General features: G+C 40.2%; 1 protein-coding gene across 1 annotated transcript in view; it reads left to right on the top strand.

Moving 5' to 3' along the window:
* EDNRA (endothelin receptor type A) overlaps nt 1-27,432 on the top strand; it is a 66,976-nt gene that overhangs the window by 9,321 nt on the left and 30,223 nt on the right. The window contains exon 3 of the mRNA XM_088448423.1: nt 27,248-27,375. Within this exon, the coding sequence (XP_088304549.1) occupies nt 27,248-27,375 (128 nt within the window). The remainder of the gene's footprint in view (nt 1-27,247; nt 27,376-27,432) is intronic.

The following is a 27,432-nucleotide window of genomic DNA, read 5'->3' as shown; positions in this document are numbered from 1 at the left end:
ACCAATCAGCTTCTAACTGTCATTTATCTAGCACAGTCTGTGAAATAATTGGTTGCTTTGTGCAACTTCTCCACTTTATTGCTTTCCAAGGCTTGATACATCCCCCCTTACACACACTTTTAAAGAAGAACTCTGGTAGCTGGGGTTATCGGCTTGAAGGTGGCAGTGACATGGCACGTAGAAGAGTAATTAGTCATAGTGTCCTCTTATGTTGTCTCTGCTAACACCAGGAATTTTAATGGTGGTGAGGAGGGTACAGTATAATGAGCATACCCTCCTCACCTCCTTTGAATTTCCTTGTGTCAAGAAAATAGCTTTGTGGCCACTAAGCTATGTTCTAAGAGTATCTCTGTAGCAGTAACTGGACAGCTTCATATACAGCACATAGTTTATATATGGGGCAGTTACATGATAAATGCATAAAACGGGATTTAAAAAAAATAGTTGCAATAATCTATGGCAGTACACATTGTTGATTGTGTTTATCACATAGAACCTGGGGAAAGTACATTAAAAATCAATGTAAATGCATTTAATTACCACCTGTGTTTCAGTGTATTACAGTAAGTGTATCAGAACTCATAGACTTTTCGAAAAGATAATTTTTTAGTTTAAACTATATTACAGACTTTTTTAGTGAAATCATGTACTGTAAGTAGTAATAGTGTCGTTGGATACGCAGGTCTGTGTTAAAAGTTATGTTGCATTCTTTACAGGGTTCTTTAATTGCTACAAGAGAGTAATCAAAATGTTTATATCTAACATGGTTTTGGCCATAACAGTATCAGCTCACATCTGAGTATATGACAAAACACCATGTTAGAAGGAATGGTCACACAGGTCACATCTGCATTACTTTAACATTCACCTAACATATGGAGATCATTTTCACTGAGCATCAGCTGAAATGTCAGACTCAGATTTATTGCAGCCCCCTCTTGAGTAATGTTCTCTTTATTTTCATCTGTTATTTGATAGAGCGTATATTAACTTTATGTTTATTTGTTTTGTTTAAACAACTTTGTTGCCAACACCAGGTTCCAATGTGTTATATATTGCACACAAAAAATCTCATTGTTTCTGCATTACCTAACATGAAAATGTACTTAGGTACTTAAAAAAGTTTTTCAAAAGGAGTTTCATCTTCAGACATCTTTAGTTTATTGGTTACTTTATACAAAGCCCTATTTAACTTTTATTAGCAATGCTTCGCTTTATGGGTTTTTTGGCTTCCATCTATGTTGTCCAGCAAAACTTTTATATCATCCAGGTGCGATGTCTACTATCACAATAAAACTGTATCCAATGCACAGAGCAGATGTAATTTATATCACATCCAAAAGCAGCAACAATTTTCCTGCATGCCATCGCAGGTTTGTCATGTACAGTAATGCATAACATTCACAGAACGGAAAGTACAAGACACAAAATGTTACTCTTAACTAGACAACTAGTTTTATTTTGCTATATTTTTAATTTCTTTAAATTCATCCCCCTTTTGTTTTGACTCTGATACCATTCAGACTAGAAGGTAACTCAGTTTAACTAGTCCAGACAAGTTAAACATGCAAACAATATTGGTTGCATGTTTATACATCATATACAATATTATTATATTTGCTAGGTAATCATATATTTGCACCAGGCATCTATTATAGAAAAACCAATGCTGTTTGGAATTCTCATTTGCTAGGTATACTGTCTTTAATTAATATCTGTAAAATCCAGAGTAACTTTAAATGTAATTATCTAGTCAGATCTTATCTCCTAGCTTCATGGGATGCTGTTTTGGCTCTACTTGTTTGTATTAGAATTTTATGACTTGTATCTGGTGTGGGTGAGGGTATTGAGGGTGGGTGTAATCAGTGACTACACATGTTATGCTTAACTATATAATCAGTAGGTTACAAGGCTTTAGGCTTGTACAAGGCTTCTAAGTTTTACTTCAAAGTGGGTTTTTTTCTAAGTGGGACTACATGTACAGCATAACTTAAAGAGTTAGTCAGGAGTTAAGCAGGAGGAAGACAGGAGGACAACATTTTAAAAGAACTCTCTATAACTTGGAAAAAAAGCAAAGGATCTTCTGAGCTTCTGGAAACCCTGTTACTCAGCAACCAGCTTCCACTATAACCTGGACACACCTTTAGCTAACACCCTGCTTCATCATTGTAAGCAACTACCTGCTTACTGAACATTTAATACTTGTATGTTTGCGTTTCTTCTCTACATTGTTTAAATCATTCCAAAACCACTGTCAATTTATCTTTATACCACTGTAGTACCTACCATTGTTTCACACATATACCTTTTTCTTTATATATATATATATATATATATATTCATACTTTAGACTATTTCTCAAGTCTTGCTACTTTAACAGCTCTATACTCTTTTTTTTTGGTTATAATATACTATTGTAGTTCTGCCTTTACATCTTCCAGCACTGTTCTTCCTTTTATCTGATTTTGACCTTTGACCTGTACTGCTCCCTCATCTCACACTCATTACTACTACTGACTTCCCCCCAACTGCCTCATCTACATGATGTCTCTTTTCTTCTACTCCGCCCTCACTCAGCTGCTACATTATTTTCTCCTCTACCACCAGTTTTCACCTCTTTTCTCCATCCATAGTCCCCTCTACGTTCTCCCCCTCCTTCCCCTCCCCTGTCTCTCTTCATCACATATTAGTCTCTCAACTGCATCTCCTACAACTCCAGTATTATTCACTACTCTTCCACCATGGTCCTGCTGCACCACCACTAAACCCTGCAGCCTCTCTTTTCTCCAAGATACTTATCCACACCACACTAAACCTCCACCTGACCCACCACCTGCTGTCACCCTTCCTCATTCAGAAGCCAGCCACATAACCCCACACTCCTTATCCCCCTTCTCTAGATCAATATCACCTCCACACTGCATCAACCCTAATAATCTCATTCTCCTCTCGCCTCTTAACTTTGTCCCTCTCTACTGTTCCCTCTGGAAAGTCAGTTTTGTCTATAATAAACTGGTCTCCGTTCATGAGCACTTTATCTGCAATGCCTTGATTCTCCTTGCCATCACCAAACCCTGGATTTACCCCTCTGACGCCACTGCTCCTGCAAAATTCCTCCATCACTTGGCTTCCTGGCTTTTAATCTTCAACTGGGCCCTCAAGACCCATTTCTTCCTCAATGCTTTCCAGCGCTCATCCTAACCCACTACTCTATGCTCCTTCCTCACTATCTAGCCCATGTGTGTCACCCCTGTTTGTCTGACCCTCCCCTCAGAATGTAAGCTCTCGCGAGCAGGGCCCTCTTTCCTCACGTGCTTCTTCTTGCCTTACTTTTACTTTCATTTACAATGGTGCCTAAAACTGATTACTGACACCCTGCTGCTTATTTAGGTGTTATGCAGCATTGTTTATAAATCATGTACTTGTCCTGCATTGTCTGTACTGTTAACAACTGTTGTCTTGTGTGCTCATTTGTTTTTGTACTTTGTAAGGCGCTGCGGAACCCTTGTGGCGCCATATAAATAAAGGATAATAATAATAATAATATGTATGATACAATACAACATTAATGTCATATTTACATACAGATAATACAAACATGCATACATGGTCGGACTGGCCCACAGGGGTACTGGGGAAATCCCCTGCTGACCCCACCTATACCTATTCCTCTAGGGGTCAGGTTCTACACCATGCACTTAAGTTATACTTTGTTATCTTCTACTAGAGGGTCAGTAACTCGGTGGAGCAGGATCATGGATGAACTTTGGTGCTTGGTTTGTTTCTGTGGAAATTACACTAATATTTACCCTCCTGTCAATCAAATTGGGAGGTCCTGACACAGTCCTGTCCCTTCCTTTATAAAGGAGCCTTGTCCTTTGCATGTCCTCTCTAATGATTGGCAAAGTCCCTCTCTGGTGGCTGGCTACACCCCTTCAGTTTGGGCCCCTTCCACTGCATTCTTTTGTGGGCCCTTTATGCCCCAGTCTGACATTGCATGTATTATACAGTAACACAATATAAATAACGATATACATCAAACAGCATACATCATTTCCATTGCAAAACACTAGGCTAAACAGTAAGAATTTATACAGTAATCAATTGCTCACACTCTGCTGCACATTTATCAGCAAAGGAAGTAGTTAAATAACAACATTTTTCAATTTCCATGCCCATCCGAAATAAAGAACATTATAAGTAAGCAGTAAAGCTAGGGGATGCTGGCAACTTTAGCACACAATTAACTGGCCCAAAACTATTCTACGCGTACACTGCAATGGGTAAATGTGTATGGCAATCAGTGCAGGTATAGTTTGTCTAAAGTGGAAGTGGTTATAAAGCTAATTAAATGCAACACCTGCCAGCACAAAGCATATACTATTCTAGTGACCACTATACAATACAGAGAGCTTTGCGGTGACCAATTTACAATACAGGGAGCATTCTAGTAACTGATCTATAATACACTGTTCATTCTAGTAACCAACGTAAAGTACATTGAGCTTTCTTGTAATCAATATAAAATATAGAGATCATTTTAGTCACCTATATATAAATACACAGCATTACAGTAACCACAACAGAGAACGTTCTAGTTACATCTGTACAGGAACATTATAGTTGGCCGATTTACAACCCAATAGCATTCTAATGACTTCAGTATAATACACAGAGCATTATTGTTACTTCTCCCGATACATAGGGAATTCTACTGTAATCTATACTAAACAGATAGCATTCTAGTGACCGGTTTGCAATGATCAGAGTATTTTATTGTGACATACTATTTATCACCCTATGTAGCAGTCCTCATGTTACTTCATTAAGGAAACATTTATATTAAATAGAACCAATGATTTAAGTATGATCTAGACAAAACCAAACGGCCCATACGGTATTTTACATTAATCCTGCTAATAAAACGAATTCCTGATGGGAGACATACTTTCTGGAGCTGCTGAAGCTGCTAGGGTGCGTATTGGTATGATAATTCGATGTATAACTGTCTCGCTTTAGTGTGCACACACAGAAACAAAAAATAAGGTATGGATGACAACACTATTGGAATCAATATGAACAACCTCAAAGTACAGAAACATAGTTTATGGTAGAAAACAGACCCCTGGTCTCTTTTTTCTTTATAATGCATTCCTTTCTCCTACCCTTATCTCAAATGGAGGTAAATAATCAAAACTCAGCTCTCTGATGGGTTTTTAATGCAGACCTCCCTCCCACCCTAATCTCTGTTGCCAAGTAAGACACAGAGCAGAAGAGACATCTAGCTCAGAAGCTGGCATGCTGGTGGACCTACAGATTTACCCAAGGTCCTGTACATGTACATAACTAATAAAAATTAGAGATTGAATCACTTACTAAGTGGTATATGGATATATTGAAGACCTATATATTCTGACATTTTACAAAAATTTATTGGTTTTGATATATTACAATCTCGTCTATGCATTTATTTGAAATTAACCAGAGAAGTATGAACTGTTGATACCTACTGTAGATATTGCATTGCTAATCTGCTTTTGAAGTGGTTTTAAAATTATTTTGTGTGAATGCAACATTTTAAAAGCTCATATATTGTAGATACATAATAATTTTTATTTACTATAATCAGTCACAAAGAAATGTTATGGTTATAGGTGTAATTAATCCAGATTTTAGATTTCCGCATAGAAAAAGACTTTAGATTCGTACCTGCTGTGACTATTGGCTTACAGCGTCCTGCAATCTGATATGAGGATAGGTTCCAGCCATCCATCAACCAGTGTTTGGAGACCTCCCACTGTCCTGATTGATGAATGGCCAGCATCATCCACCAATCAGCAGGCCAGCAGGGATTTACTGAGTATGATGGCTGCAGAGAAATAGGCCTGGCTACTTTGTATAAAATACAAAGTATCTGGGGAGCGTCCTTACTACCTCTCAACCATAAGGCATTGCCATGCAATGTGTGACCACAAGCAGCAAAGCCAGGCACTAAAATGGGAAAATGTACTGACATGGGGTGCACCCCAGCCCAGGTTGCCCACTACTAGCCCCCATCACTGTAACTGTCAAACATGAACGATGCAGGCAGAATACAGTGTCCAATATTAATCTAACATTCCTCATCAGTTCTGTTAAAATGTAATCTATTATCTCCACACATTTATAGATTGCTGAAATAGATCACGTCTTTAGGACACTGTACTAATGGGATTTAATACAAGTCAAAAAAGCAAATTATGCTGGCATTTCAGTTGCTGTTACATAACTGGCCCCTCAGTATATATACCTTCCAATCCACATAGAGCAAGTCTGAAAGTCTGTCAATAAATCTGTGCCTACTCTATTAGAAGAGTACTTCTCACCAAACATGGCAGCTTGCTGCGGAGGATTAAAATAGCATAGTGTATTTATTTTATTATGTAAAACCTGTTAAATTACTTTATTTCCTGTATATTATCCAGCAAATCATAAAATCTTATATAGGTCAGAGTCAAATAGTTGTTTTTTAATTGCTCTTTAGAACTAATATTATTTATAACAAAATGTTATACCATATAAGGTGCATACACACACAACGATTTTTTGAATGATTATCGTTAAACGATATCGTTTAACGATAATCATTTGAAAAAATCGTTCACTTTCTGAGTCAAACGATGAACGATCATTGTTCATGCGCGTTCACGTTTGTAGTTTGTAGTTTGTAGTTCAGTCAGACTTGTCAACTCAACGATTTTCATTAAGTTAATATGCAAAAATCGTTTGTAGTTCATAAAAATCGTTCATTACATTTAGTAAATGAACAACTTTAGTAAACGATTTTAGTTAATTTTTTCAAGGGAAAAAATCGTTTACTAAAATCGTTCATTAACTAAATCGTTGTGTGTGTATGCAGCTTTAGAAATAAATAATAACCTCTTTTTTGCAATTACAGGAGCAACTGCCCTTTTTAAGTAAATCATGTGCTTGAAATAAATGTTTAAAAGTCACTACTCAGTCTCTTGGGGAACAAAACCTTTATGTTGCAAAGCCTTATTTCATCATTATTTTTAAGGAAATATACATGTGGGAGTTGCTATGTCTGTTTGTTTGTTAAGTGAGTGCAATCCTACATAGGTGCTTAGTGCTACATTGTAGCTCCAAGCCTTCACTATTTTCCAAGCCACTCTATTAATTCATTTACAGAGGGACTGTTTGATTGAGGAAGTGCTCTTGAACTCTTTGTCAAGTGGTAGGTCACATATTTGTTACTAACAGGCTTGACGGACAATTCCTATTAAATCACACTGTCATACAAAAGGGGCCTGTTTAATTCCCTGAGGACCATACAAATGCTATGCAATGTAGGCTGGTAAAAAGTTGTTCTGCCTTCATTTGTTTAAGACACAGAAAAGTATGGCAGAAAATAGCAACTGGATAATCTTGTCTGACAATTGTAATTCTTGGTGTTTTTGAAAGTTTCTTTTATTAGTCTGTAGTCATATGGTTTGTGCTATGTATATATTTTATTTACTTTTTCAGTCTTTGTCGCATAAATTTCAAAGCATATGAAGGTTGAGCCAACAGAATTAAAGTATTATATGTAAATAAGGCTTCCTGTTTCCAATCTACATTTAGTAAATGCATTTTTTAGAGTTCATTTCTCTGCCCCGTGCAGTGTTTTGTTTGTCTGGTAGAGAAGAACTGTTTATGGCAACTAACTACTGGCAGCGTTGAACTGGAACAGAATTTTTAGACGCAGACCGGCTGTGAGAATGTTACATGAGTCTTTTTAGTTCTTCCAGTGCCAAATTATATTGTCATTTAGTTGGAACAATACTGTCCAATGACTTACTGGGCTGTATATGTTGAATGTCAGTACAACAGTTTAGAATTTGAATTTGTCATTTTCTTTCCATGGGTGTATTTACTAAATGCTGGCTTTTCAAAGCTAACGATTGTCAGTGGTTTTGCTTGTAAAATGTAAAACGGTAATACTCTTTAATGCAAAACTAGGTGTGTTTTGCATTTATTATTATTGTAATTTTAATTCTGTGCAGAAAAGCTAACATTTAATAAATATACCCCCATTATTTTTAGCGTTATTGTTTTACATGTAGATAATACGGTAATTACAAGCGGTATGAGTGGACAAACCATAAATACCGGACGGCTACACTATGAATGTAAGTTGATATATGAAGTGGAGGGAGAGTGGCTCAAGATAGATAAGTTGATTAGAATTTTTCCAAGTTTCAGCTCTACATATGCCTTCTCTTATTATTTATCATTATATAGGGTATAGAAACATGTCATTTCAAGTCAAACACATTGCTAGTGTGCGTGTCATGCAATTATTATGTAATACAGCAACTATGGCCAGCCACACACTTGCTGATCCTGTCACTTTGTTGTCCAAATTCAGCTATTTGGAACTCAAGTCAAATGACTGAATAATAAAGGAGACTGCAGGTCTTTATGCAATGTAAAATACAATGATACATATGCAGAGCTGGCCATAAATGCAATCAGTTGTGCATAGGTAGCTAAATACATGTTTTTTTTAAACTTAATATTTAATGCTTGTGAGGAGTCACAGCTTGTCCCAATGTTGCACAGATACCCCAGATAATTAGAAAGACCAATGTGGATATTTGGATATGAAGCACAGTAAAGGGATAGTACATGATCATATTTTTCAGATATTTTTATTTATATTTTGTCAACAGATAAACAATTACAAAGCTTAAATAACATTTATGTAAACGTACATTGTGTAATACATGCAAGCAGAACACAGAGCCCGTAAGCACCTCAGAGTCAGCTGACCCCTGCTTCTTCACCTATGGGATAATCACAACAGTAGTGGGTACACCCATTTATTACTATACAGTGGTCCTCAAATTACACCTCCGAGATCTCTCACCAAATCCAAACAAAAAGATAAATAGAAAAACAACAGATTCGCAAATTCCAATTAGCATACCAAGAAGGCCACTGTATCATCTTTCCTACCTCAATGGAATGTTCACCCTTCATCCCTGCATCATTATTTGCCCATCATCTTTAAGACTTTACCTTCTGAAGAAAGCAGAAGCATCACACTCCACGTGTTTATGTTTATGCTTTAGACCAGGGGCGGCCAACCAGTCAGAGGTAAAGAGCCCAAAAATATCTGTAGGTATGTCAAAGAGCCGAGATTATGCACACGCTGAAGGTGCACATGCAAAAAGGTGGCGTGGTCAGCCAGGCCACGCCCTTGGTATGATGTTTGTAGCAGCATGTAAAACCACATGCACACAATCACCGTGGAGATAACTATTAAAGGAAAAGAAAAAGCCAGAACAATACAAAAAACATTGAAAAAAACAGATAACATAACATACACGAAAACAAGCCATAGCCACATAAACTTTACTGAAAAAGCCACATACACAAATAATACACTGAAAAAGCCACATCCACATAAAATACACTGAAAAAGTCACATACACATAAAATACACTGAAAAAGTCACATACACAAAAAATACATTAAAAAAATTGATTCACATAATACAATCCAACCCCCCTGGTGTCACTCCAGCCCCTCTACAGTATGTGTCACTCCAGCCCTCCATGTATCACCCCAGTCCCCCTCATGTGTCACTTCAGAAGCCTCTCATGTGTCACTTCTGCCCCCCATTTTTCACTCCAGCAGCCCATTATGTGTCGCAACAGCAGCCCCAGCATGTGTTACTCATACCAAGGGCATGGCCTTGCTGACCACGTCCCTGCATGTCACCTAAGTAACCCCCTCATGTGTCACTCCAGGAACCTCCCATGTGTCACTCCAGCCCCACATATGACACTCCAGCAGACACCTGTGTCACAACAGCAGACCCTCATGTGCGACTCCAGCCCCCCCTCTCTCCCCGGGCCACTCCAGTCCCCCCACACATTACAAATAAAATGAAAAGAACAAATAAATAAAACCCCCACAGCTCTTATCCTGTTGCGACTGTCTGTGCCACATAGGTAGGCTCCTGCGTCTGTGACTGCATCCTCCTTGTGGCTGCAGGTTCAGTCACAAGTTGAGCTCCGCCTCCTGTTTGTGGCATGACATAACCACATCGCCCATACATGCCTCCAGAGCGGAGCAGACTGCTGCAACAAAGGATGAGCCTCCTCTGAACAGCTGCACGCCTATCAGAGAAGGGAGTCAGTGTCAGACAGGGGAGACGCATCAGAACAACAGAAGAGCCGCATGTGGCTCAGGAGCCACAGGTTGGCCAGCACTGCTTTAGACTAAAGAAGGTCCATATCATAATTCCTTCAGGCTGAACCCCATAAACCACTTTCACATCCTACATAGTCTCAAGATATAATTATGCCACCGTCACACCAATCAGAAAAATACCTCAGCTCTTTATGCAGCAGATGTTGCTCAAACTCCTCCTTTTCCTCCTTCTTTCCAGTTTGTATCTATGTATCAGTATGTAGGCTTGGAAGCCCCTTTTGTATGGCAAACCATAAAAAGTCAAATAATAACCCTTCCAAATTTTCTAAATTATACCATTGGATAACTTATGAGAACTGATGCGAGCCCCTGACACAGCTTTATTGAAGTACTGGATGAGGCACTAGTAACTATACCTGCAGCTGTAAACCAACTGTCCCCACTACATCCTAAAACTTCACCATGGCCAGTCTTTGACATTCCCTCCTGCTCACTCTTTAAGCCTGCTCACCAGTCTCCAGAAGAATGTACCGCACTAGTCTCACAACTTGTCACCACATCAATTCATCTAGACTTTTGCACTAAAATCACCTGGTGAATGAGAACACTACTACAGGCCTTACTCCCTGCCCAAAACCACCAATTTCTCAGTCAAGATGGATTACTTATTTGAGCTACATCTTTTTTTAGAGCAAAACTGCATAACTCTAGTCTAGGCAAAGCAACCTGGTCTGCATCACTATCTATTATTGGTAAAGATGACAGCCTAAGACTTGGGTTGACAATATGCAGAGGAGATAATGCTGCCACACCTAAAGAGGAGAGAGGCTTAAACAGAGGCCCAATCAAAACTCTCCTATCCTAACTCTAGACCTGGTTCTAATGTCCCAAACAGTGTAATCCTGTCAAAACCCCTTCCGCCACTACCATCAGCTACAGTACTACTGAACACTCTCCTGTTTCAAACTTTCTGCCAACACCACCACTGCCAGCTGTGACCATTATTAGGATTAGTTCAGCCTCCTAGGAGGCATATACTGGTACTGTCATCTTGCATTGGCTATGACCAGCAGATTATCCTGAATCCTACTGGATGCAATATGGACTGCAGATAAACTAGCACCCAACACTGCTGAGATCATACCCTAAATTTGATGGCATGGAACCTCTCAACATCAAACTAGTGGGACTACATCAACAGCATCATTTTTCCAGACTCTTGCCATTCTTCACTGCCACAGATGTCACATTTATCACTTCCATGCTCTTCAACAAATCTTGATTTATACCTCCTCCACCTGTACATATTTATACATCCCCTTATTTAACACACATTCAAGAGGAAATCTGCTTCTAGGCAAACTTTGCAAGCATCGAGGCTGCAGACAAACTTGATCTTACGTCCTGTCTAATATTGAATAAAATGACAATGTTTCTCTTGCAATGTATAATGCCCTAAATACTAAAGTGCATGTTGCTGTGTATGACTTTGAATGATCATGGTCACAAGATAGCGAACTGGAAATTTAAAGCAAAAGGATCCTGTTAATCAATTTTTGACATGTTTATTCTGTGAAGTGATGACCAGTGCCCATCTATAATGTCTAGTGTCTCAAATTCTATAGACGTTAGAGATGCCTGCTGCTAATCTCCCATGGTTCTACTTACATTTTTTACTATTACGCTTGTAAATGGAGAACCATACCAATGACAAGAAATATTTCTTAGTGAAAGGAAGCATTGTCTTGTGTGAGTGGTCCAGTACTCACGATTAAAAGGTTTATCACTACTGGAGGCGATCAATAATGTGTTTCTTGTATTCTGTACACATTTGACATGTCCAGCTATGGCTTATCTTCATGACCTACTCCTATATCTCCTTGTGTTTGATCTGTGAAAGCATGTATTGTATGACATGGTGAATCATAGTATAATAGGACTTATATACTATGGGCCTGTGCGCAAACGTAATCTGATTACAGTCTCATCAAATAACGTAAACCTTGTTAACCCTACACTAAGTACATGAGCAAAATAAGAGTTAATAATATAACATATACATAAATAAGTTGTGTTTTAAGTCACAACACTTTTAAGTTTTTAATCTTTAAAGCTTGATTAAAAATATGACTCTATTAACTTATCTGTATGAACAAATGTCAAAGATACAGATTATGAGGTTTATTGGCTCTAAAGATGCCCATACACAGTGCAATAGGTACCTTGTGCTGCGGCGGCCGATCCGACGGTTGACATATAGGGAGGTGCCCACACATGGAGCGATCTGCTGCCCGACCGCCCGATATGCCGGCACCCCCTCCCCCCGTCTAGCGCTGCATGGGATTGTACATTGCATTCCCAGATCAACTGAACATGCAGAAAGACCTGGAGGTGCGATGTACGATCCCACGGGAGCGCACACTGGCCGATATCATGCCCACACACGGTACAATATAGCAGCGATATCATACCAATCCGTCGGATCAGCTGCTATATCGAACCGTGTATGGGCAGCTTTAGAGTCCTATTCACTAAGCATTGCCAATGACTCAAATAAAAAAATTAAATTGTAAAGTCACAAGTAACAACTACATCTCTATACTGAAATATTCTCTCCACTACAATTAAAGTTTTCTGTGTCCAGTGCCACATTCTGCATATTTCTCCGAACTACTTCTCTTACTTTGCTCCTTTTCCAAATTAACCATCCAGTCAGCCACTCAATTAATCATCTTCCCAATTGCAGATGGTATTTAATGCACAACCCCCAGTAGTGTGCAGTACCATATACACATGCTATTGCACATGTGCTATGTAGTGATACATTGTCAGCTTACAGATGTGTATGTACTTCTAAGTTAGAAGTTCATTAACATCTGTAAACGGTATGCAGTCGTGAAGCCAGCGGACCTAATCCCGTCAGCTGGCTTCCCGACTGTCATATCTCGGCAAGGGTCTAAAGACAGACGTCGATATGCCGACCACTGTCATTAGACATACGCCCGGCATCCTGATCGAAGGGAAGCCGGGCGCCGAGCGCGGATAGCCTCGGGATGGGGAGGGTTAGGTTTAGGGTTCCGGGGGGGACTTAGAGTTAGGCACCCCCCCCCCCGGGGAGGTTAGGTTTAGGCTAGGGGAAGGGGGGGTTAGCGTTAGGCACCCCCGGGGTGGACTTAGGGTTAGGCTAGGGGAAGGGGGGGTTAGGTTTAGGCACTTAGAGGGGGGATTAGGGTTAGGCACTGGGGGGGAAGGTTAGGGTTAGGCACCCCTAAGGGAGGGTGTGGGGGTACAAATAGGTTAGTATTTACTTACCTTAGGACGATCAGGATTTCCTCCTCTACCGGGATGCCGCTGTCGGGATTCCAACCACCGGGCATGGGTCCAGCGGTAAATCATACCGATTCCCTGTAAACTGTTCTAAGTACACATTGGCATAAAAGTTCAGTATGTTAGATGGAAAATAAATATTTGCATTTTTATATGCATTTAATTCACATAGCGTTGGAGAGCATTTATTTAACTCTTATTTCATTTGTCAGACGCTGCACATGTTGAACATTTACATTGATGACAAAGGGACAGCATTATAAAATGTAATTGATTTTTAATTACAAATCAATTACATATCAGTTATAAGCAAATTTGTAATCACAATATATTAAATGGTTTATATATGTATAGACAGACATACAGAAGCAGATCAAGGTTGCTTGTAGAGTTCAGATATATTCTGGACTCTAATGGTGTTCGATATTGAGTGGTCCGACTGGAAATCGAATCTGCACATGTCTGGTCACGCATGCGCTATACGAAAGTTGCAGCGGCCATTACAATCACTCCGGGCCCACCGGCGGGGGATCGAAGACCGCAGGCAAGTTCCGAAAAGAAAAGCTTTCCAGAGCTTATTAAATAGAATCATATGGAGATGGCTGTGTCCGTATGTATTTTAATTAGAGATGTACGCGGACCCCCGTGTTTTGTCAAAACCACCCTCAAGTGTTTTGGTTTGGATTCTGTTTTGGATTTGTTTAACACTGATAAAAAAGCAAAAACAGCTAAAATCATGTAATTATTTTAGACCTGTTTACATGCAATTCAAAACGTGAGTTTCAGTTTTTAACTTACTTTTAGCTTCTTAACTTACAGCTGACCCGACCTGGGATTCAGTTCTACTCGGACCCCCAAAAGTGATCCAAACCGGAATTCTATTCAACTCAGGATCTCAAAGTTCGGGAGCGGGATGCATGACCCATCGCATTTTGAATGCGATACATCCCGCCATTCATCTCAAACGTAACGGCATTTACTAACGCCGCATGCTTGAATAAAATCACAAAAGACAGCTCTCCCAGTAAGAGCTGTCCTTTGCGATAGAAGGATTTTTGGGTTTAGGACCCGGGAGTCGTTCTGCACATGCATCTAGTGACGCCCATACCGCAGGGGATGCTGAGAGGGATCTGATTGGATCCCTCTCAGATGCAAGCGCAAATAGAAGCCCACCGCATCCAAGCTCCGGAATGTATCGTATTCTGAGGCATGGTGCATATGTGGTAAGTGGCAAATCTCAGAAAAAGTAATTTTCAGAGGTTTGACCACAAAATATGCATTAATGCATCCCGTTCCAGGTGTGTTCTGTGTTCAGGAAAACTGAACCGCACATCTCTAGTTTTAAGGTCAGAATTAGTTTGATAAATAGACGCTTAATTAACTTTATTGTTATTGAAAAAGTGACAATGAGCAGATGCACTCTACACACTTTTACAAGCTGTTTGATTACACTCTTCATTAATACTGAGGTATTCCCAAGCCTAGTGGATTGAATAAAGAGAGAAAAAAGCATTATACTCGAGCATTTAACCTGACTTTGCATTACTTTGTTCAGCGTAAAAATAACAACTAGTTCAAATAGAAAATGCTTCCTTCTGCTTTTATCGTAAGATGGCTCCGTTATGGTAAACTTATTGTACAGGGCTGTTTTTCATCATGGCTGAGACTTCATGTACACAATTAATGTCTGCTGTTCCTTCATCTTTCTTTCATCAGCTTAGTGATTCAGGATATTATGACTTCAGACTTCCCTTTGAAATCTAGTTACAATTATGGGACTTTTGCTGGAAAACTACACTATTTCAGATTTTTAGTATGCTTCCAGTAAGAACCTCTGCAAATAAAAATAATTTTGTTTTTGTTGTTGGTAGAGAAAGCCATGATAGGTTCTGTAAAACCCTGTCTGGTATTGTATAGAGACTTATGAGGCACATTACAGTGAGGGTCTATGCACACATAGTAGGTGGAATCTCTGCAGCAAATGAATCAGGTACATTATACCGCACACTGGGCCTGATGCAGAGCCGGACGCTCTGACAGAGCGCTCGCTCTGAATCAGGGCCGGCCTTCTGTTTTTTTAGAGCGGCCTCCTGGCTGCTCGCATAGCTGTGGGTGACCACCCACAGCTATAGCGAGCGGCCAGGAAATTGGTCGAGATGGTCAAGACCATCGCGACCATCGGGCTTGCGACGAGACCCTTGTGGTAGGGTCTCATTGCCGCAAGCCCAAGAGTGCTTTCAGCTCTAACAGAGCCGAAAGCTCTCCCACTGACATCACTTGTGATGTCAGTGGGGTCGGCCCCAGATGGTAGGCGTTCCCATGTGAAGGCCTCCGTCTGGGCAGCCATGCCCCCAGCCCGGCCACCAAAGGGGGTGTGCTGTCACTCAACATCGACAGCACGCCCCCTTTGGTACGAGACCCGTAGCGACGGTTTGCCCGCCGCTATCCGGGTCTCGCGCATGCGCACGACGGAGCCGGCTCCATCATGCGCATGCGCACTGGGCCACCATCGACCCACTTGCGAGCGCATAGCGCTCACGAGCGGGTCTGAATCAGGCCCACTGTTATTTAGGACAGGGGGGTCAGTTTACCACCAAATTTGGTATCAGGCTTCTTACTCCATGCCCTACAGAAGAAATGATAGAATATTATATGTTTCTGACCTTCCCTATCATAAATATATTCTGTATTTATTATATAACAAATGTGTTTTGTAATATATGTTTTTCTCCAACAATGTGACTTTTTAGTTGGACTTTCAGCATACCCCTGAAAAGCTACATGAATGAGGATGAAAATGATAAAGCAATATGCTATACTTGCCATTCTTTTTCATCTCCTCTCCAATAGCGGAGGCCCAGGCAGGAGGTGCGGAGGGAGTGGAACAGTGATTAGCATCATCTTGGCCCAGAGCCGCATATCGCATACTTGCCTACCCTTACTGGGAAGTACAGGAGGCCTTCCCGAAGTACGGGGGTGTATGTGACATATCAGGAGAGTAGGCAAGTATTCAGAATATACAAAGTGCCAAGAAAATAAAAGGAAGCTCCCTGTTTACATGTTATAGGGTGTATAAATATATGTAAGTGTGTATGTATATGGATTGATGTTCGGCCATTTCTGCCTTGCTGTTTTTGACTAAACATAGATTTCACTATTTACTTAGTAGGACGTTAACCCCAGACATCAGCTCAGGATACTCTGCATTTCTGTGTTGAAATAACACAATCTTTGAAGTCCCTTTGCAACACAGATAAATCTTAATGCGTGTTATCTGTAGTCAGCTAGTGATATTGTAATTAGCTTTTGGGCTAAAGACACATTTGGCAGCATAGATTACCTCATGTCTATTGCATGGAAATACTTGACAAATAGCTGTGATATGCAGACGTGTGTTATTGTCATTAATGCCTACCTGGCTTACTTTCAGGAATTGAACGTTGATGAATCCCAGCCACTGTCTTTCAACAGCAGCTTTCTTTGTAATCATATTCCTATGGTAACTTGATACCCTCAGAAAGACAGCATTGCATTACTCTGTGCTTTATACTATTGGGAATTCTGACCATACATTTACTGCCTCGTATACACTGGGAGAGATGTACTAAGCCTTGGATAGAGATAACGCGGAGAGTGATAAAGTACCAACCAATCAGCTCCTGTCACTTTACAGGCGTGTTTGAAAAATGGCAGTTAGGAGCTGATTGATTTGTACTTTAGCACTCTCCAAGGCTTAGGACATCTCCCCCCACACCTGTCCTTATTGTAAAGCACATAAAGATGGCATGATCCTGACAGTGATACAAAGTAATGTATCCCGGACGGACCTGTACACACAATTTCCGACAAGCAGTTGCTTAACTTTAATTTAATTTTTTTTATATAATTTTATGTAACAGGGCTCTATTCATGTACATTATTAAATGGCTAATGGAAAATATCACTATATATCGCATCATGTCAATGCTATATATAGTAATATATTGTAGTCAATCAGTAATACTTATCTGTCCGGTGAACTCCTTTGGTAAACGGTTAGGCACCCCCCGGGGGACTTAGGTTTAGGTAGCGGTGAAGGGGGTGGTTAGGGTTAGGCACTTAGAGGGGGGATTAGGGTTAGACACTTGGGGGGGAAGTTAGGGTTAGGCTCCCCTAAGGAGGGTTAGGGTTAGGGGGGTTAGGTTAGGTTAGTGGATACTTACCTATCCACGATCGGGATTTCCAGCGCTGTCGGGCTTCCGCTGCGTCGCACTCTGCTCCTGTCGGGCTGCCGCTGACGGGAATCGATGGCCGGCGGTATTTCATACCCATTCCTATGTGTGCATATGCAGTCCTCTTTGTATCTAGGATTGCACATATTGCTCTGGTACAGACACAGAATTATGCTGTGAATTGTTGAAATCAGCAAATTCACCCAGTGCTGTTAAATTAGATGACAAAAACAAGCTGCAAAAACATCTAAAGCCACTGCCAGAGCAAATTTATAAATATAAGATATAGGGGTCTTTGTCCTAAGCCTTGTAGAGAGATAAAGTGGACGGAGATAAAGTACCAACTAATCAACTCCTGTCATTTGTCAAACACATTGTAAAGTGACAGTCAGCAGCTGATTGAATGGTACTTTCTCTGTCAACTTTATCTCTCTCCAAGGCTTTGTAAATTGACCCCTTTATCTCCGTCTACTTTCTCTCTCTCCAAGGCTTAGTACATCTTCCCCTATGCTAGATAAATGACAGTTTGAAGTGAATTGGTTACTATGGGTAACTTCACTTTATCTCTCAAAGGTTAGATACATCTCCCCTATAGTCTATAAATGCGGTACTGTCTAGGTGGACCTTGATGTACTGCAATTCCCAGCATATAATTTCTGAACTGGATTAGATTTGATTGTCCCTTAAAGAGCTGTTGCATACACCTTATGTTATATATTATGCAGTGCGCGGATGAGCCTACAGTGTGGCTGCTACCAGCATCCCATAATATTCTGTTACTGTGGCCCTAGCACCTGCCCAGCTGCAGCCATGGCAACAGTTACCTACAATATGGCTATATCCCATGTGTAGCTCCTGGAAATATGGAGAGGTTCAGCTCTCGCCATTAATTAGAGGACATGATGGAGTTACCTCCTCCCAGCCCAACCCTAATGTCACATCATAGGATCTCCAAGATATTTCTTTACATGGGCTTTCATAACAAGCATACTCAATTAAAATATTCAATTAATTAGCAATATTTGAAATGCAAGTTAAACATCTAAATTCGCTGACTGAATAGAGGCATAATGTCAACACCATAGTCAAATGGTTCATCCAGTGTTGTGGCAACTTTTATGAAAATATGTCATTAAATGAGTCCGTTTGTGCAGTGTGGATGGATGACATCTCATTATTCTGTTAAACTGGCATATAAATCCATTAGCAACAGTGGAATTTGCAAAGTAGTATTTGTGTAATTTATAAGAGAGCAGCAGGATTTGTTGATGAATTGAATGCTTCAGGGCATAGGTGAAGACCTTCAGTTAAGAAGGTTATAAGGTTGATGAGAGAAAACTCTTTCTGTATCCTGGACCCAGTGAGAAATTCCCAAGTTATAGAGAATTTATGGAAGTGAAATGTTTGACTAGTTTAAAGCCATAAAATAGTAGAAAGGAGGTTATGTAGGGGTGCAAGAAGTACATTGCTGCAATTCGTACAAGAATAAATATTAATATTGTATGTTTTACGTATTTTGAAAGTCTTTTCCCAAGAATAATCATTTTAAGCAGTTGTAAACCTTCCCTGAAGTGTTTACTGAAGAAGCAGTTTGTGTATGTGTCTCTCATCATGTTTCAAATGTCACGTAACTAACATAGTGGTTTTTCTGCAATATGGTTTCCGCTTTGTTGATTTCTACAAACAAGTTGTATTTATACTTGAAAAATAATTCTGAGGATTCACGTCTCCCCTGCTGTGTTTTTGCCCTGTATAATAGATGTGTTTGTACCTCAGTGCATTCCACTGGGGATGAGAGCTGTTAAACAGATGTCTATAGTTTATCTACACACAACAACCAAGGTTGTCTTATTTGTGATGAAGTGTATAGTTTAATAGAAAATGTTGCTATGTAAGAAAACACAATAAGTAATTTTTACAGGAAAATAAATAAGCGCTATAGAATGTTCAGTGTATGAAAGTATTAGAGGTAAGTGGTTATCTAAGTATACCATACTGTATTTAGGTACAATGAAAATAAATCTCTGTATGCAAATAAATATTTATACTGAATGGTAATTACAACCTACTACCCTTAGGATATTGTTGTCATGTATTTAGAATGGCTTCATGTCTCCTGCCTTTTTGATATGTTTATTTTATTTTTATATTATTGTCTAATTTGTAAAGCACCAATGCATTCACAATAGTTCCGATTCTAGGAATAAAGCCAGTCTTACACAAACTTGCGTACTCTACTGGAATGCCCGGGAGACTCCCAAATTTTCGTTGATTTCCTCCAAACTTCCTGGAGAGTGTGCCCACCCTCCTGGCTCCTGCCCACTAACCCATTGAAGAGGACAAGAAAAGAGGCCGTAACTACGCAATTTTTGCCAAATTATGCAACTCTGTCATTGTCACCCGCGTGATGCTGAACATTGCGTCACGTTGCAGCGGGAGACAGTGTGAAGCAACCAACATGGCTCTAGGGGAGCAGCAAAATGTAGGTAAGTATGGTTGTAAGGTAGATTTTGGGGACATGGTTTGGCAGATCTTAGGGGTGTATTATTTTGTCCTGATTTTACCTTTTCATACAGTATGTTGTGAGATATGACATTCTGTGGGGGATGCGGTGAAAATACAGATGGAGGGGATTCTGGTGGTCAGAATGCCGGCACTGGAATCCTGACACTTGTCAGAATCCCGGCGATTGCATCCCGACCGCCGGAATCCTGAAGGTAAGTACCAGGGTTAGGGGGAGGGTTATCTTTAGGAGTTAGGGTTAGGCACTAGGGAGAGGGTTAGCGTTAGGCACTAGTGGTGGGAGGGTTAGGTTTAGGGTGCAGGAAGGGGAAGGTTAGGTTTAGGCACTAGAAGGGAGGTTAGGTTCAGGCACCGGGGAGGGAGGGTTAGGGTAGGGAGAGGGGGAGGATTAGGATACCAACCGACTGACATAATGTTGGTATTCTAACACTGTTGGGATGCGGGCGTCTGGATTCTTACTGACAGCATCCCGTACTCATCCCTTCTGTGGTGCTTAAGTGTCATTACATTTTTGTAACATGTAATAATCACTAATAATAATCACAATGAAGGAGCATAAATTAGAGATAAATTCAGTGATGACCATGCTTGCAAATAGTGATGCGTAGATTATTTGAATTGCCGGCCTCAAAAGTTTGTGATTTTTGTGCTGGTAAGATTTCGGTTAATAGTTCGAATTTACAATTTGAAGTTCAAGTTCAAATTTCAAGTTCAAGTTAAAAAAAAGAAGACATTTTTGTGTTGTAGATTGTTACTACATTTAATAATATTTTTTAAAAATGTATTAATTTGAACAGTAAAAATTACTGTATGTGTATGTGAAGTTCAAGTGGAAAACCATTATCTCTGGCTTCCCTGCTCTCCCGGGAGTCAGGGAAACATCCCTGATATTCAGGAGTCTCCTGGACATTCTGAGAGAGTAGCACACATTCTTAATCATTTGCCCCAGCTCAGATGTGCCAGCCTCATTTTGTGTGGTATTCTAGACCATGAGAATAATGCTAAAAAGCTTTTTTTGGAATGAGGCAAACTACACAAATCATACTTCTTTGGGTTAAGATAATAATTATATAATTATACCTACTACATAGACAATCAAGGCCTGATTTAGAGTTGCCCATAAATAGCAAAACTTGTCTGCTTCCCGTATTTGGAAATAGATGAGAAATTCTACCTGTAATGAGAGTTGGTTGCATCTAATAGCCATCATCATCACCACCACATGTTTGCTCCAGCCCTATACGTGATACAAGATTGATTAATCACTGCAAACTCTCTTCTCCCTTTTGCCTCCAAACTACTTGAGTGGCTTGTCTACAGCCGCATCACCAGCTAACAACTCCATCCTTGATCCTCTTCAATCTGGCTTTCACCCACTTCCCTCCACTGAAACTGCCCTGGCCAAAGTCACCAATGTCAAGTAATATAGGTGGAATGGCGCTAGTATCACTAATTACACATGCAAATGTATGAATTGCATAAAACGTTTATTAGCAAAAAATATGGTAGTTGCTCAATCAGCTTAATGATATACTACAGGTGCTTGTAAAGGGCGGGGTTTACACTGAACACAGAAAAAAGGAATTTGCCCCCCAGCACACTGCAGCTAAATCAAAAATACTTGAATCCTACATGATAATAGAAATTCAGAGGTATTGGTTACATACTAGGGATGTGCAGGCTCGGATAGGTTCGAGTTTGCACGTGGAGTTCGGATTTTTCCCTCCAAAAAAACGGAACTCAGAACGAGGCAAAACGTCATCTTACATGGACGAACATCATCATTCCTGGACAAAAGACCAGGAATGATGATGTTCGTCCATGTAAGATGACGTTTTGCCTCGTTCTGAGTTCCGTTTTTTTGGAGGGAAAAATCCGAACTCCACGTGCAAACTCGAACCTATCCGAGCCTGCACATCCCTATTACATACATTTGCAAATATATGAATAAGCACTGGGCCGACGTCAAGGCTCCTCTATACCAGCGTCCCTAACATTAAGGGGTTCACGTCCGAGAAGCAAGGCACCCCAAAAAATACCAGCCAAGGACCATCCCCAGGGCATCACACGAAAAGGGGAAAAAAGGTGATAGTGAAGTGTAAAGTATAGATGTGTATATTATTTATGTAATTTTAATTCTTTTACATTTCATTAACACTCACTGATTTATCTTTACACATCTATCATTTTACACTATCACCTTTTTTCCCCTTTTCGTGTGATGCTGGGGGGCAAATTCCTTTTTTCTGTGTTCAGATAAAACGTTTATTAGCAATAAAAATATATACTCTAATGTGATAGTTGATACAATGACTTATGCAAAACTTGTATCCATGTATTATTGATGCATTATTACATGCTTTTATCTGTATTTTCAATTTCATAAGAGTATATATTTTTATTGCTAATAAACGTTTTATGCAATTCATACATTTGCATGTGTAATTAGTGATACTAGCGCCATTCCACCTATATTACTTGACTGTTTAGCTCTTTTTGTGTGCTTGTTGGGAGTGGTGGCATACTCCTAGGTGGTGGGCAGCTGTAAACACTGATATCACAGCTATTTATTAGCTGGTCCGCACTTCCTCTTGGCGCCTGGTATTTTTCTTTATCAAAGTCACCAATGACCTGCTTGCAGGAAAATCCAGGGGCCACTTCTCTCTGCTCATCCTCCTGGACCTCTCTGCAGCCTTCGACACCGTGGATCATACTCTCCTCCTCCGCACCCTTCAGACCTTTGGCATCTCTAACACCATCCATACCTGGTTCACCTCTTACCTCACCAACTGCTCCTTCTCTGTCTGCCTCTGGCTCCACCTCCTCCCCTTCCACCCTTCCCATTGGTGTCCCGCGGGGTTCTGTCCTGGGCCCGCTGCTCTTCTCCCTGTACACCTCTACACTTGGAGAACTCATCAGCTCCTTCGGCCTCCAATACCACCTCTATGCCGATGACACGCAACTATACCTCTCCTCTCCTGAGCTCTCCCCTTCTGTCCTCTCTCAGGTATCCAGCTGCCTCTCTGCCATCTCTTCCTGGATGTCCGAGCGCTCTCTGAAGCTCAACATGGACAAAACCGAACTCATCATCTTTCCCCCTAATAGAGTCTCAACTCCAACCAATCTCGCTATCACTGTTGACAACACCATCATCTCCCCTGTCCCCCAACTTCGCTGTTTGGGTGTCACCCTTGACTCCACACTCTCCTTCATCCCCCACATTCAATCTCTGGCACAATCCTGTCGGTTCCAGCTACGCAACATCGCTCGCATTAGGCCTTTCCTCTCCCAGAATGCTACCAAACTCATTATTCATTCATTAATCATTTCTCGGCTTGAATACTGCAACCTTCTCCTTACTGGCCTCCCACATTGCCATCTTGCCCCCCTCCAGTCTGTTCTCAATGCTGCAGCTAGACTTATCTTCCTCTCCCGCCGTTCCACTTGTGCTGCTCCCCTCTGCTAAAACGTTCACTGACTCCCATTCCTCTACAGAATCCTCTTCAAACTCCTCACCTTCACATAAAAGGCCCTCTCTAACTCTACTGCTCCCTACATCTCCAACCTCATTTCCTTACACACTCCCTCCCGCTCACTCCGGTCTGCCAATGACTGTTACCTCTCCTCCATCATGCTCGTGTCCAAGATTTTGCCCGTGCAGCCCCCCTCCACTGGAATGAGCTTCCTCGCTCGATCAGGCTCTCCCCGACCTTGCAGAACTTCAAACGTGCACTGAAAACCCACCTGTTCACCAAAGCATACTCTTCCACCACATAACCATGTTACCAGGTCTCTTTCCCTCCTGCCTCAGTCATCTCTACCTTGCTTACTTCCTGCACTCAGGTCCCCCTCTACACACTCATGCCTCATGTCATCTGTCCATCTCTCCTCTCCCCTAGATTGTAAGCTCCTAGGAGCAAGGTCCTCCTCCCCACTGTCTCACAGCCTTCTTCTCTAGCTCTTCTATGACAGCCTTCACCTTCAGAGCTGTATTGTGTATGGAGAATTGTGTTGCTAATTGTTACTTGTGTTCTGTTTATATGTTGGTTACTGTATTGTAATGTAATGTTCTGTGTACCCTTTACTGTATGTACGGCGCTGCGGACCACTTGTGGTGCCCTATAAAAAAAAAAATGTAATAATAATAACAATAACTCTCACCTCTGAATAGCCAGCAAATCCATGACACCCCCACTACAAACTCATTCCACACACGAACACACAGTTCCCGCCCAGTAACACCCACCCATCCGCAAGTGAAAATACGACCAAGATCCGTACAACACAAAATCACCCATAATTGCTTTAAGTTATGTACTGTATGAAAGCTCCGAAGCATGCACAGTTTGCTAAAATAGTGAGATCCATAGGAAGGCGTAATCACTTGCAGTTCTGAATCATGCCACAAGTGTGTTTAACGTAGAGGAACTGTACAACTGTGCGTAATATAATAAAATGAAAATATTTTTTAGTTTATTTTGAATGCATCGTTATTATGGGTCAAATGATAAAGAACACATGAATTAAAAGAAAGAAGCATAAACTAATGTTTATTCTTTATATATTACGCTACTAACAATTAAAAATATCTACTCTATGACATGGTGAATACTACTATTATCATATATTTTTATATATATATATATATATATATATATATATATATATACAGTCAGGTCCATAAATATTGGGACATTGACAGAATTTTCAGATTTTGGCCTCTATTCACCACCACAATGGCTTTGAAATGAAACAAACAAGATGTGATTTAACTGCAGACTTTCAGATTTAATTTGAGGGTAATTACATCCAAATCAGGTGAACGGTGTACGAATTACAACGGTTTCTATATGTGCCTCCCACTTTTTAAGGGGCCAAAAGTAATGGGACAAACTAAACAATCCTAAATCTAACATTCACTTTTTAATACTTGTTGCAAATCCTTTGCAGGCAATTACAGCCTGAAGTCTGGAACGCATAGACATCACCAGACGCTGGGTTTCATCCCTGGTGATGCTCTGCCAGGCCTCTACTGCAAATGTCTTCAGTTCCTGCTTGTTCTTGGGGCATTTTCCCTTCAGTTTTGTCTTCATCAAGTGAAATGCATGCTCAATCGGATTCAGGTCAGGGGATTGACTTGGCCATTGCATAACATTCCACTTAAAAAACTCTTTGGTTGCTTTTGCAGTATGCTTCGGGTCATTGTCCATCTGCACTGTGAAGCGCCGTCCAATGAGTTCTGAAGCATTTGACTGAATATGAGCATATAATATTGCCCGAAACACTTCAGAATTCATTCTATATACAAAAGAAATTGAAATGTGCCCCTGGTGAAACAGGAATGTTCCCTGAGAGAAGATGTCAGGTGACTGTTATTTTAACTCACTGTGAACTATCCGGGAGAATGCATCCAGGACTACAACATATACTGGTCTAACTAAGATCACGCACTGGATCCCTATGAGCCATCGTACTAGAGAACTGTGATACTTGCCACTGAGTCAGCTTGATATCTTTTTAAATTCATCTGCGTACAGTATTCTAAGGAATTATTCAACATCATTGGTAATGTGAATTATCTATACTCGAGTCACATAGTTATATTATGTGAGAGTAGCCTATCATATAACAGGCATCTCTTATCATTGGCTCTCTGTTCATCAGTCATTATCCATGCTACAGGACATTATTCTAAACTATTCTAACTAGAGATATGCGGTTCGGTTTTACTCGGATATGTTCGGATCTCAAAAACGGCATCATATTGGCTATCGGGCTGTCACGTGTTTTGGATAGCCAATAAGAGAAATCAAAACTAATCCGAAACTTGCTATAATTTGGTGATAAGAACCGAATAAAACCAAACCCGCACATCTCTAATTCTAACACACTGCTGTACAGTCACAATTTATGTCACATTGCATTGCACTTGCACTGAGATACCACTGGAAGTTACATCAGTTTATTGCTGTTTTTGTAATGATGGTTTTATTATTTTGTATAGGATTTACAATTTAGTGGCATTTAATCAATTGTGCATTATTGTAAGGCACATTAGCGCTCCTTTATTTTATTCTAATTTTCATATACAGTATAACCGCTTTGAGGTTCCTGCTTCATATAAAACATAAGATAAATGCTCATAACAGCACATGTTCTGTACATTAAGTCAAACGGGTATCTCAGGCCTAGGGGGGAGAAACGTTGAAGGGACTGGCTGTTCAGCATGCTGAATGGACTATTAACAATAACAGTATGTGCATATACATAATAAATGACAGGAGTACCTTGAGGAAACATTAGATACATTTTGTGCCATTTGCATTTCCATTATAAAGATTCTTTACTTCCTGAGACATTAGCTATTCTGACTACCTGCTTTAACGATATAGACTTCAGAAAAACATGCTTTGTGTAATTATTAACCTTGTACTATTCAGTATGAATTTATGTAACATGCTCCAAGGATTCTTATTATGGATTTATGCTTAGGTCATGTGTAAAATAAAATGGGGCAATAAGTATATGTACCCCATGCGTTTGCTTGACTACATAAGGTTAAATAGAATGTATACTGCCATGTATACTATATATTGTATCTTATTATATAAAATGCATGATTATCTGGGTGGATAAGGTAAGATAGTACATAAAATTTGTCCTTTAATAATATATTTACACTATGATTAGCTGACTGTTAGATAGCACATTATACTGTATGTAGTCCATGAATAATGTATCAAATGTATGCTAAGCTGGCTAGATAGCACATTATACGTAGTCCATTAATAATATATAAAATGTATGTTTAGCTGACTGTTTAAAATAAAAAAACACAGTATATGTAGTTAATGATTATTGTACTAGGTGGCCGTATAAAGCAAAACAGCACTGTATGTGTGCTCCATGTTGAATGTACAAATATAGATGATACGGAATTCATACACGTTTAATAAAAATAACCAAAACTGTGTTCTACTCTCCAGCTTCATGCCGAGCGATGGCCCTTTGATCAGTCACCGATCGGAGAATGTCTTTGCAAACTGGTTCCATTCATACAGAAGGCTTCAGTTGGAATCACAGTGCTCAACCTGTGCGCTCTGAGTGTAGACAGGTACGTTCTCACTTCACATTTCTGTAACCCAGGGCATCCTCAGATAATCAGTGTTAC

The sequence above is a fragment of the Taudactylus pleione genome, unplaced genomic scaffold (genome assembly GCF_031769625.1).
Source record: "Taudactylus pleione unplaced genomic scaffold, aTauple2 ptg000021l, whole genome shotgun sequence".
NCBI lineage: Eukaryota > Metazoa > Chordata > Amphibia > Anura > Myobatrachidae > Taudactylus > Taudactylus pleione.
This window is presented reverse-complemented; position numbering and strand designations above follow the sequence as displayed.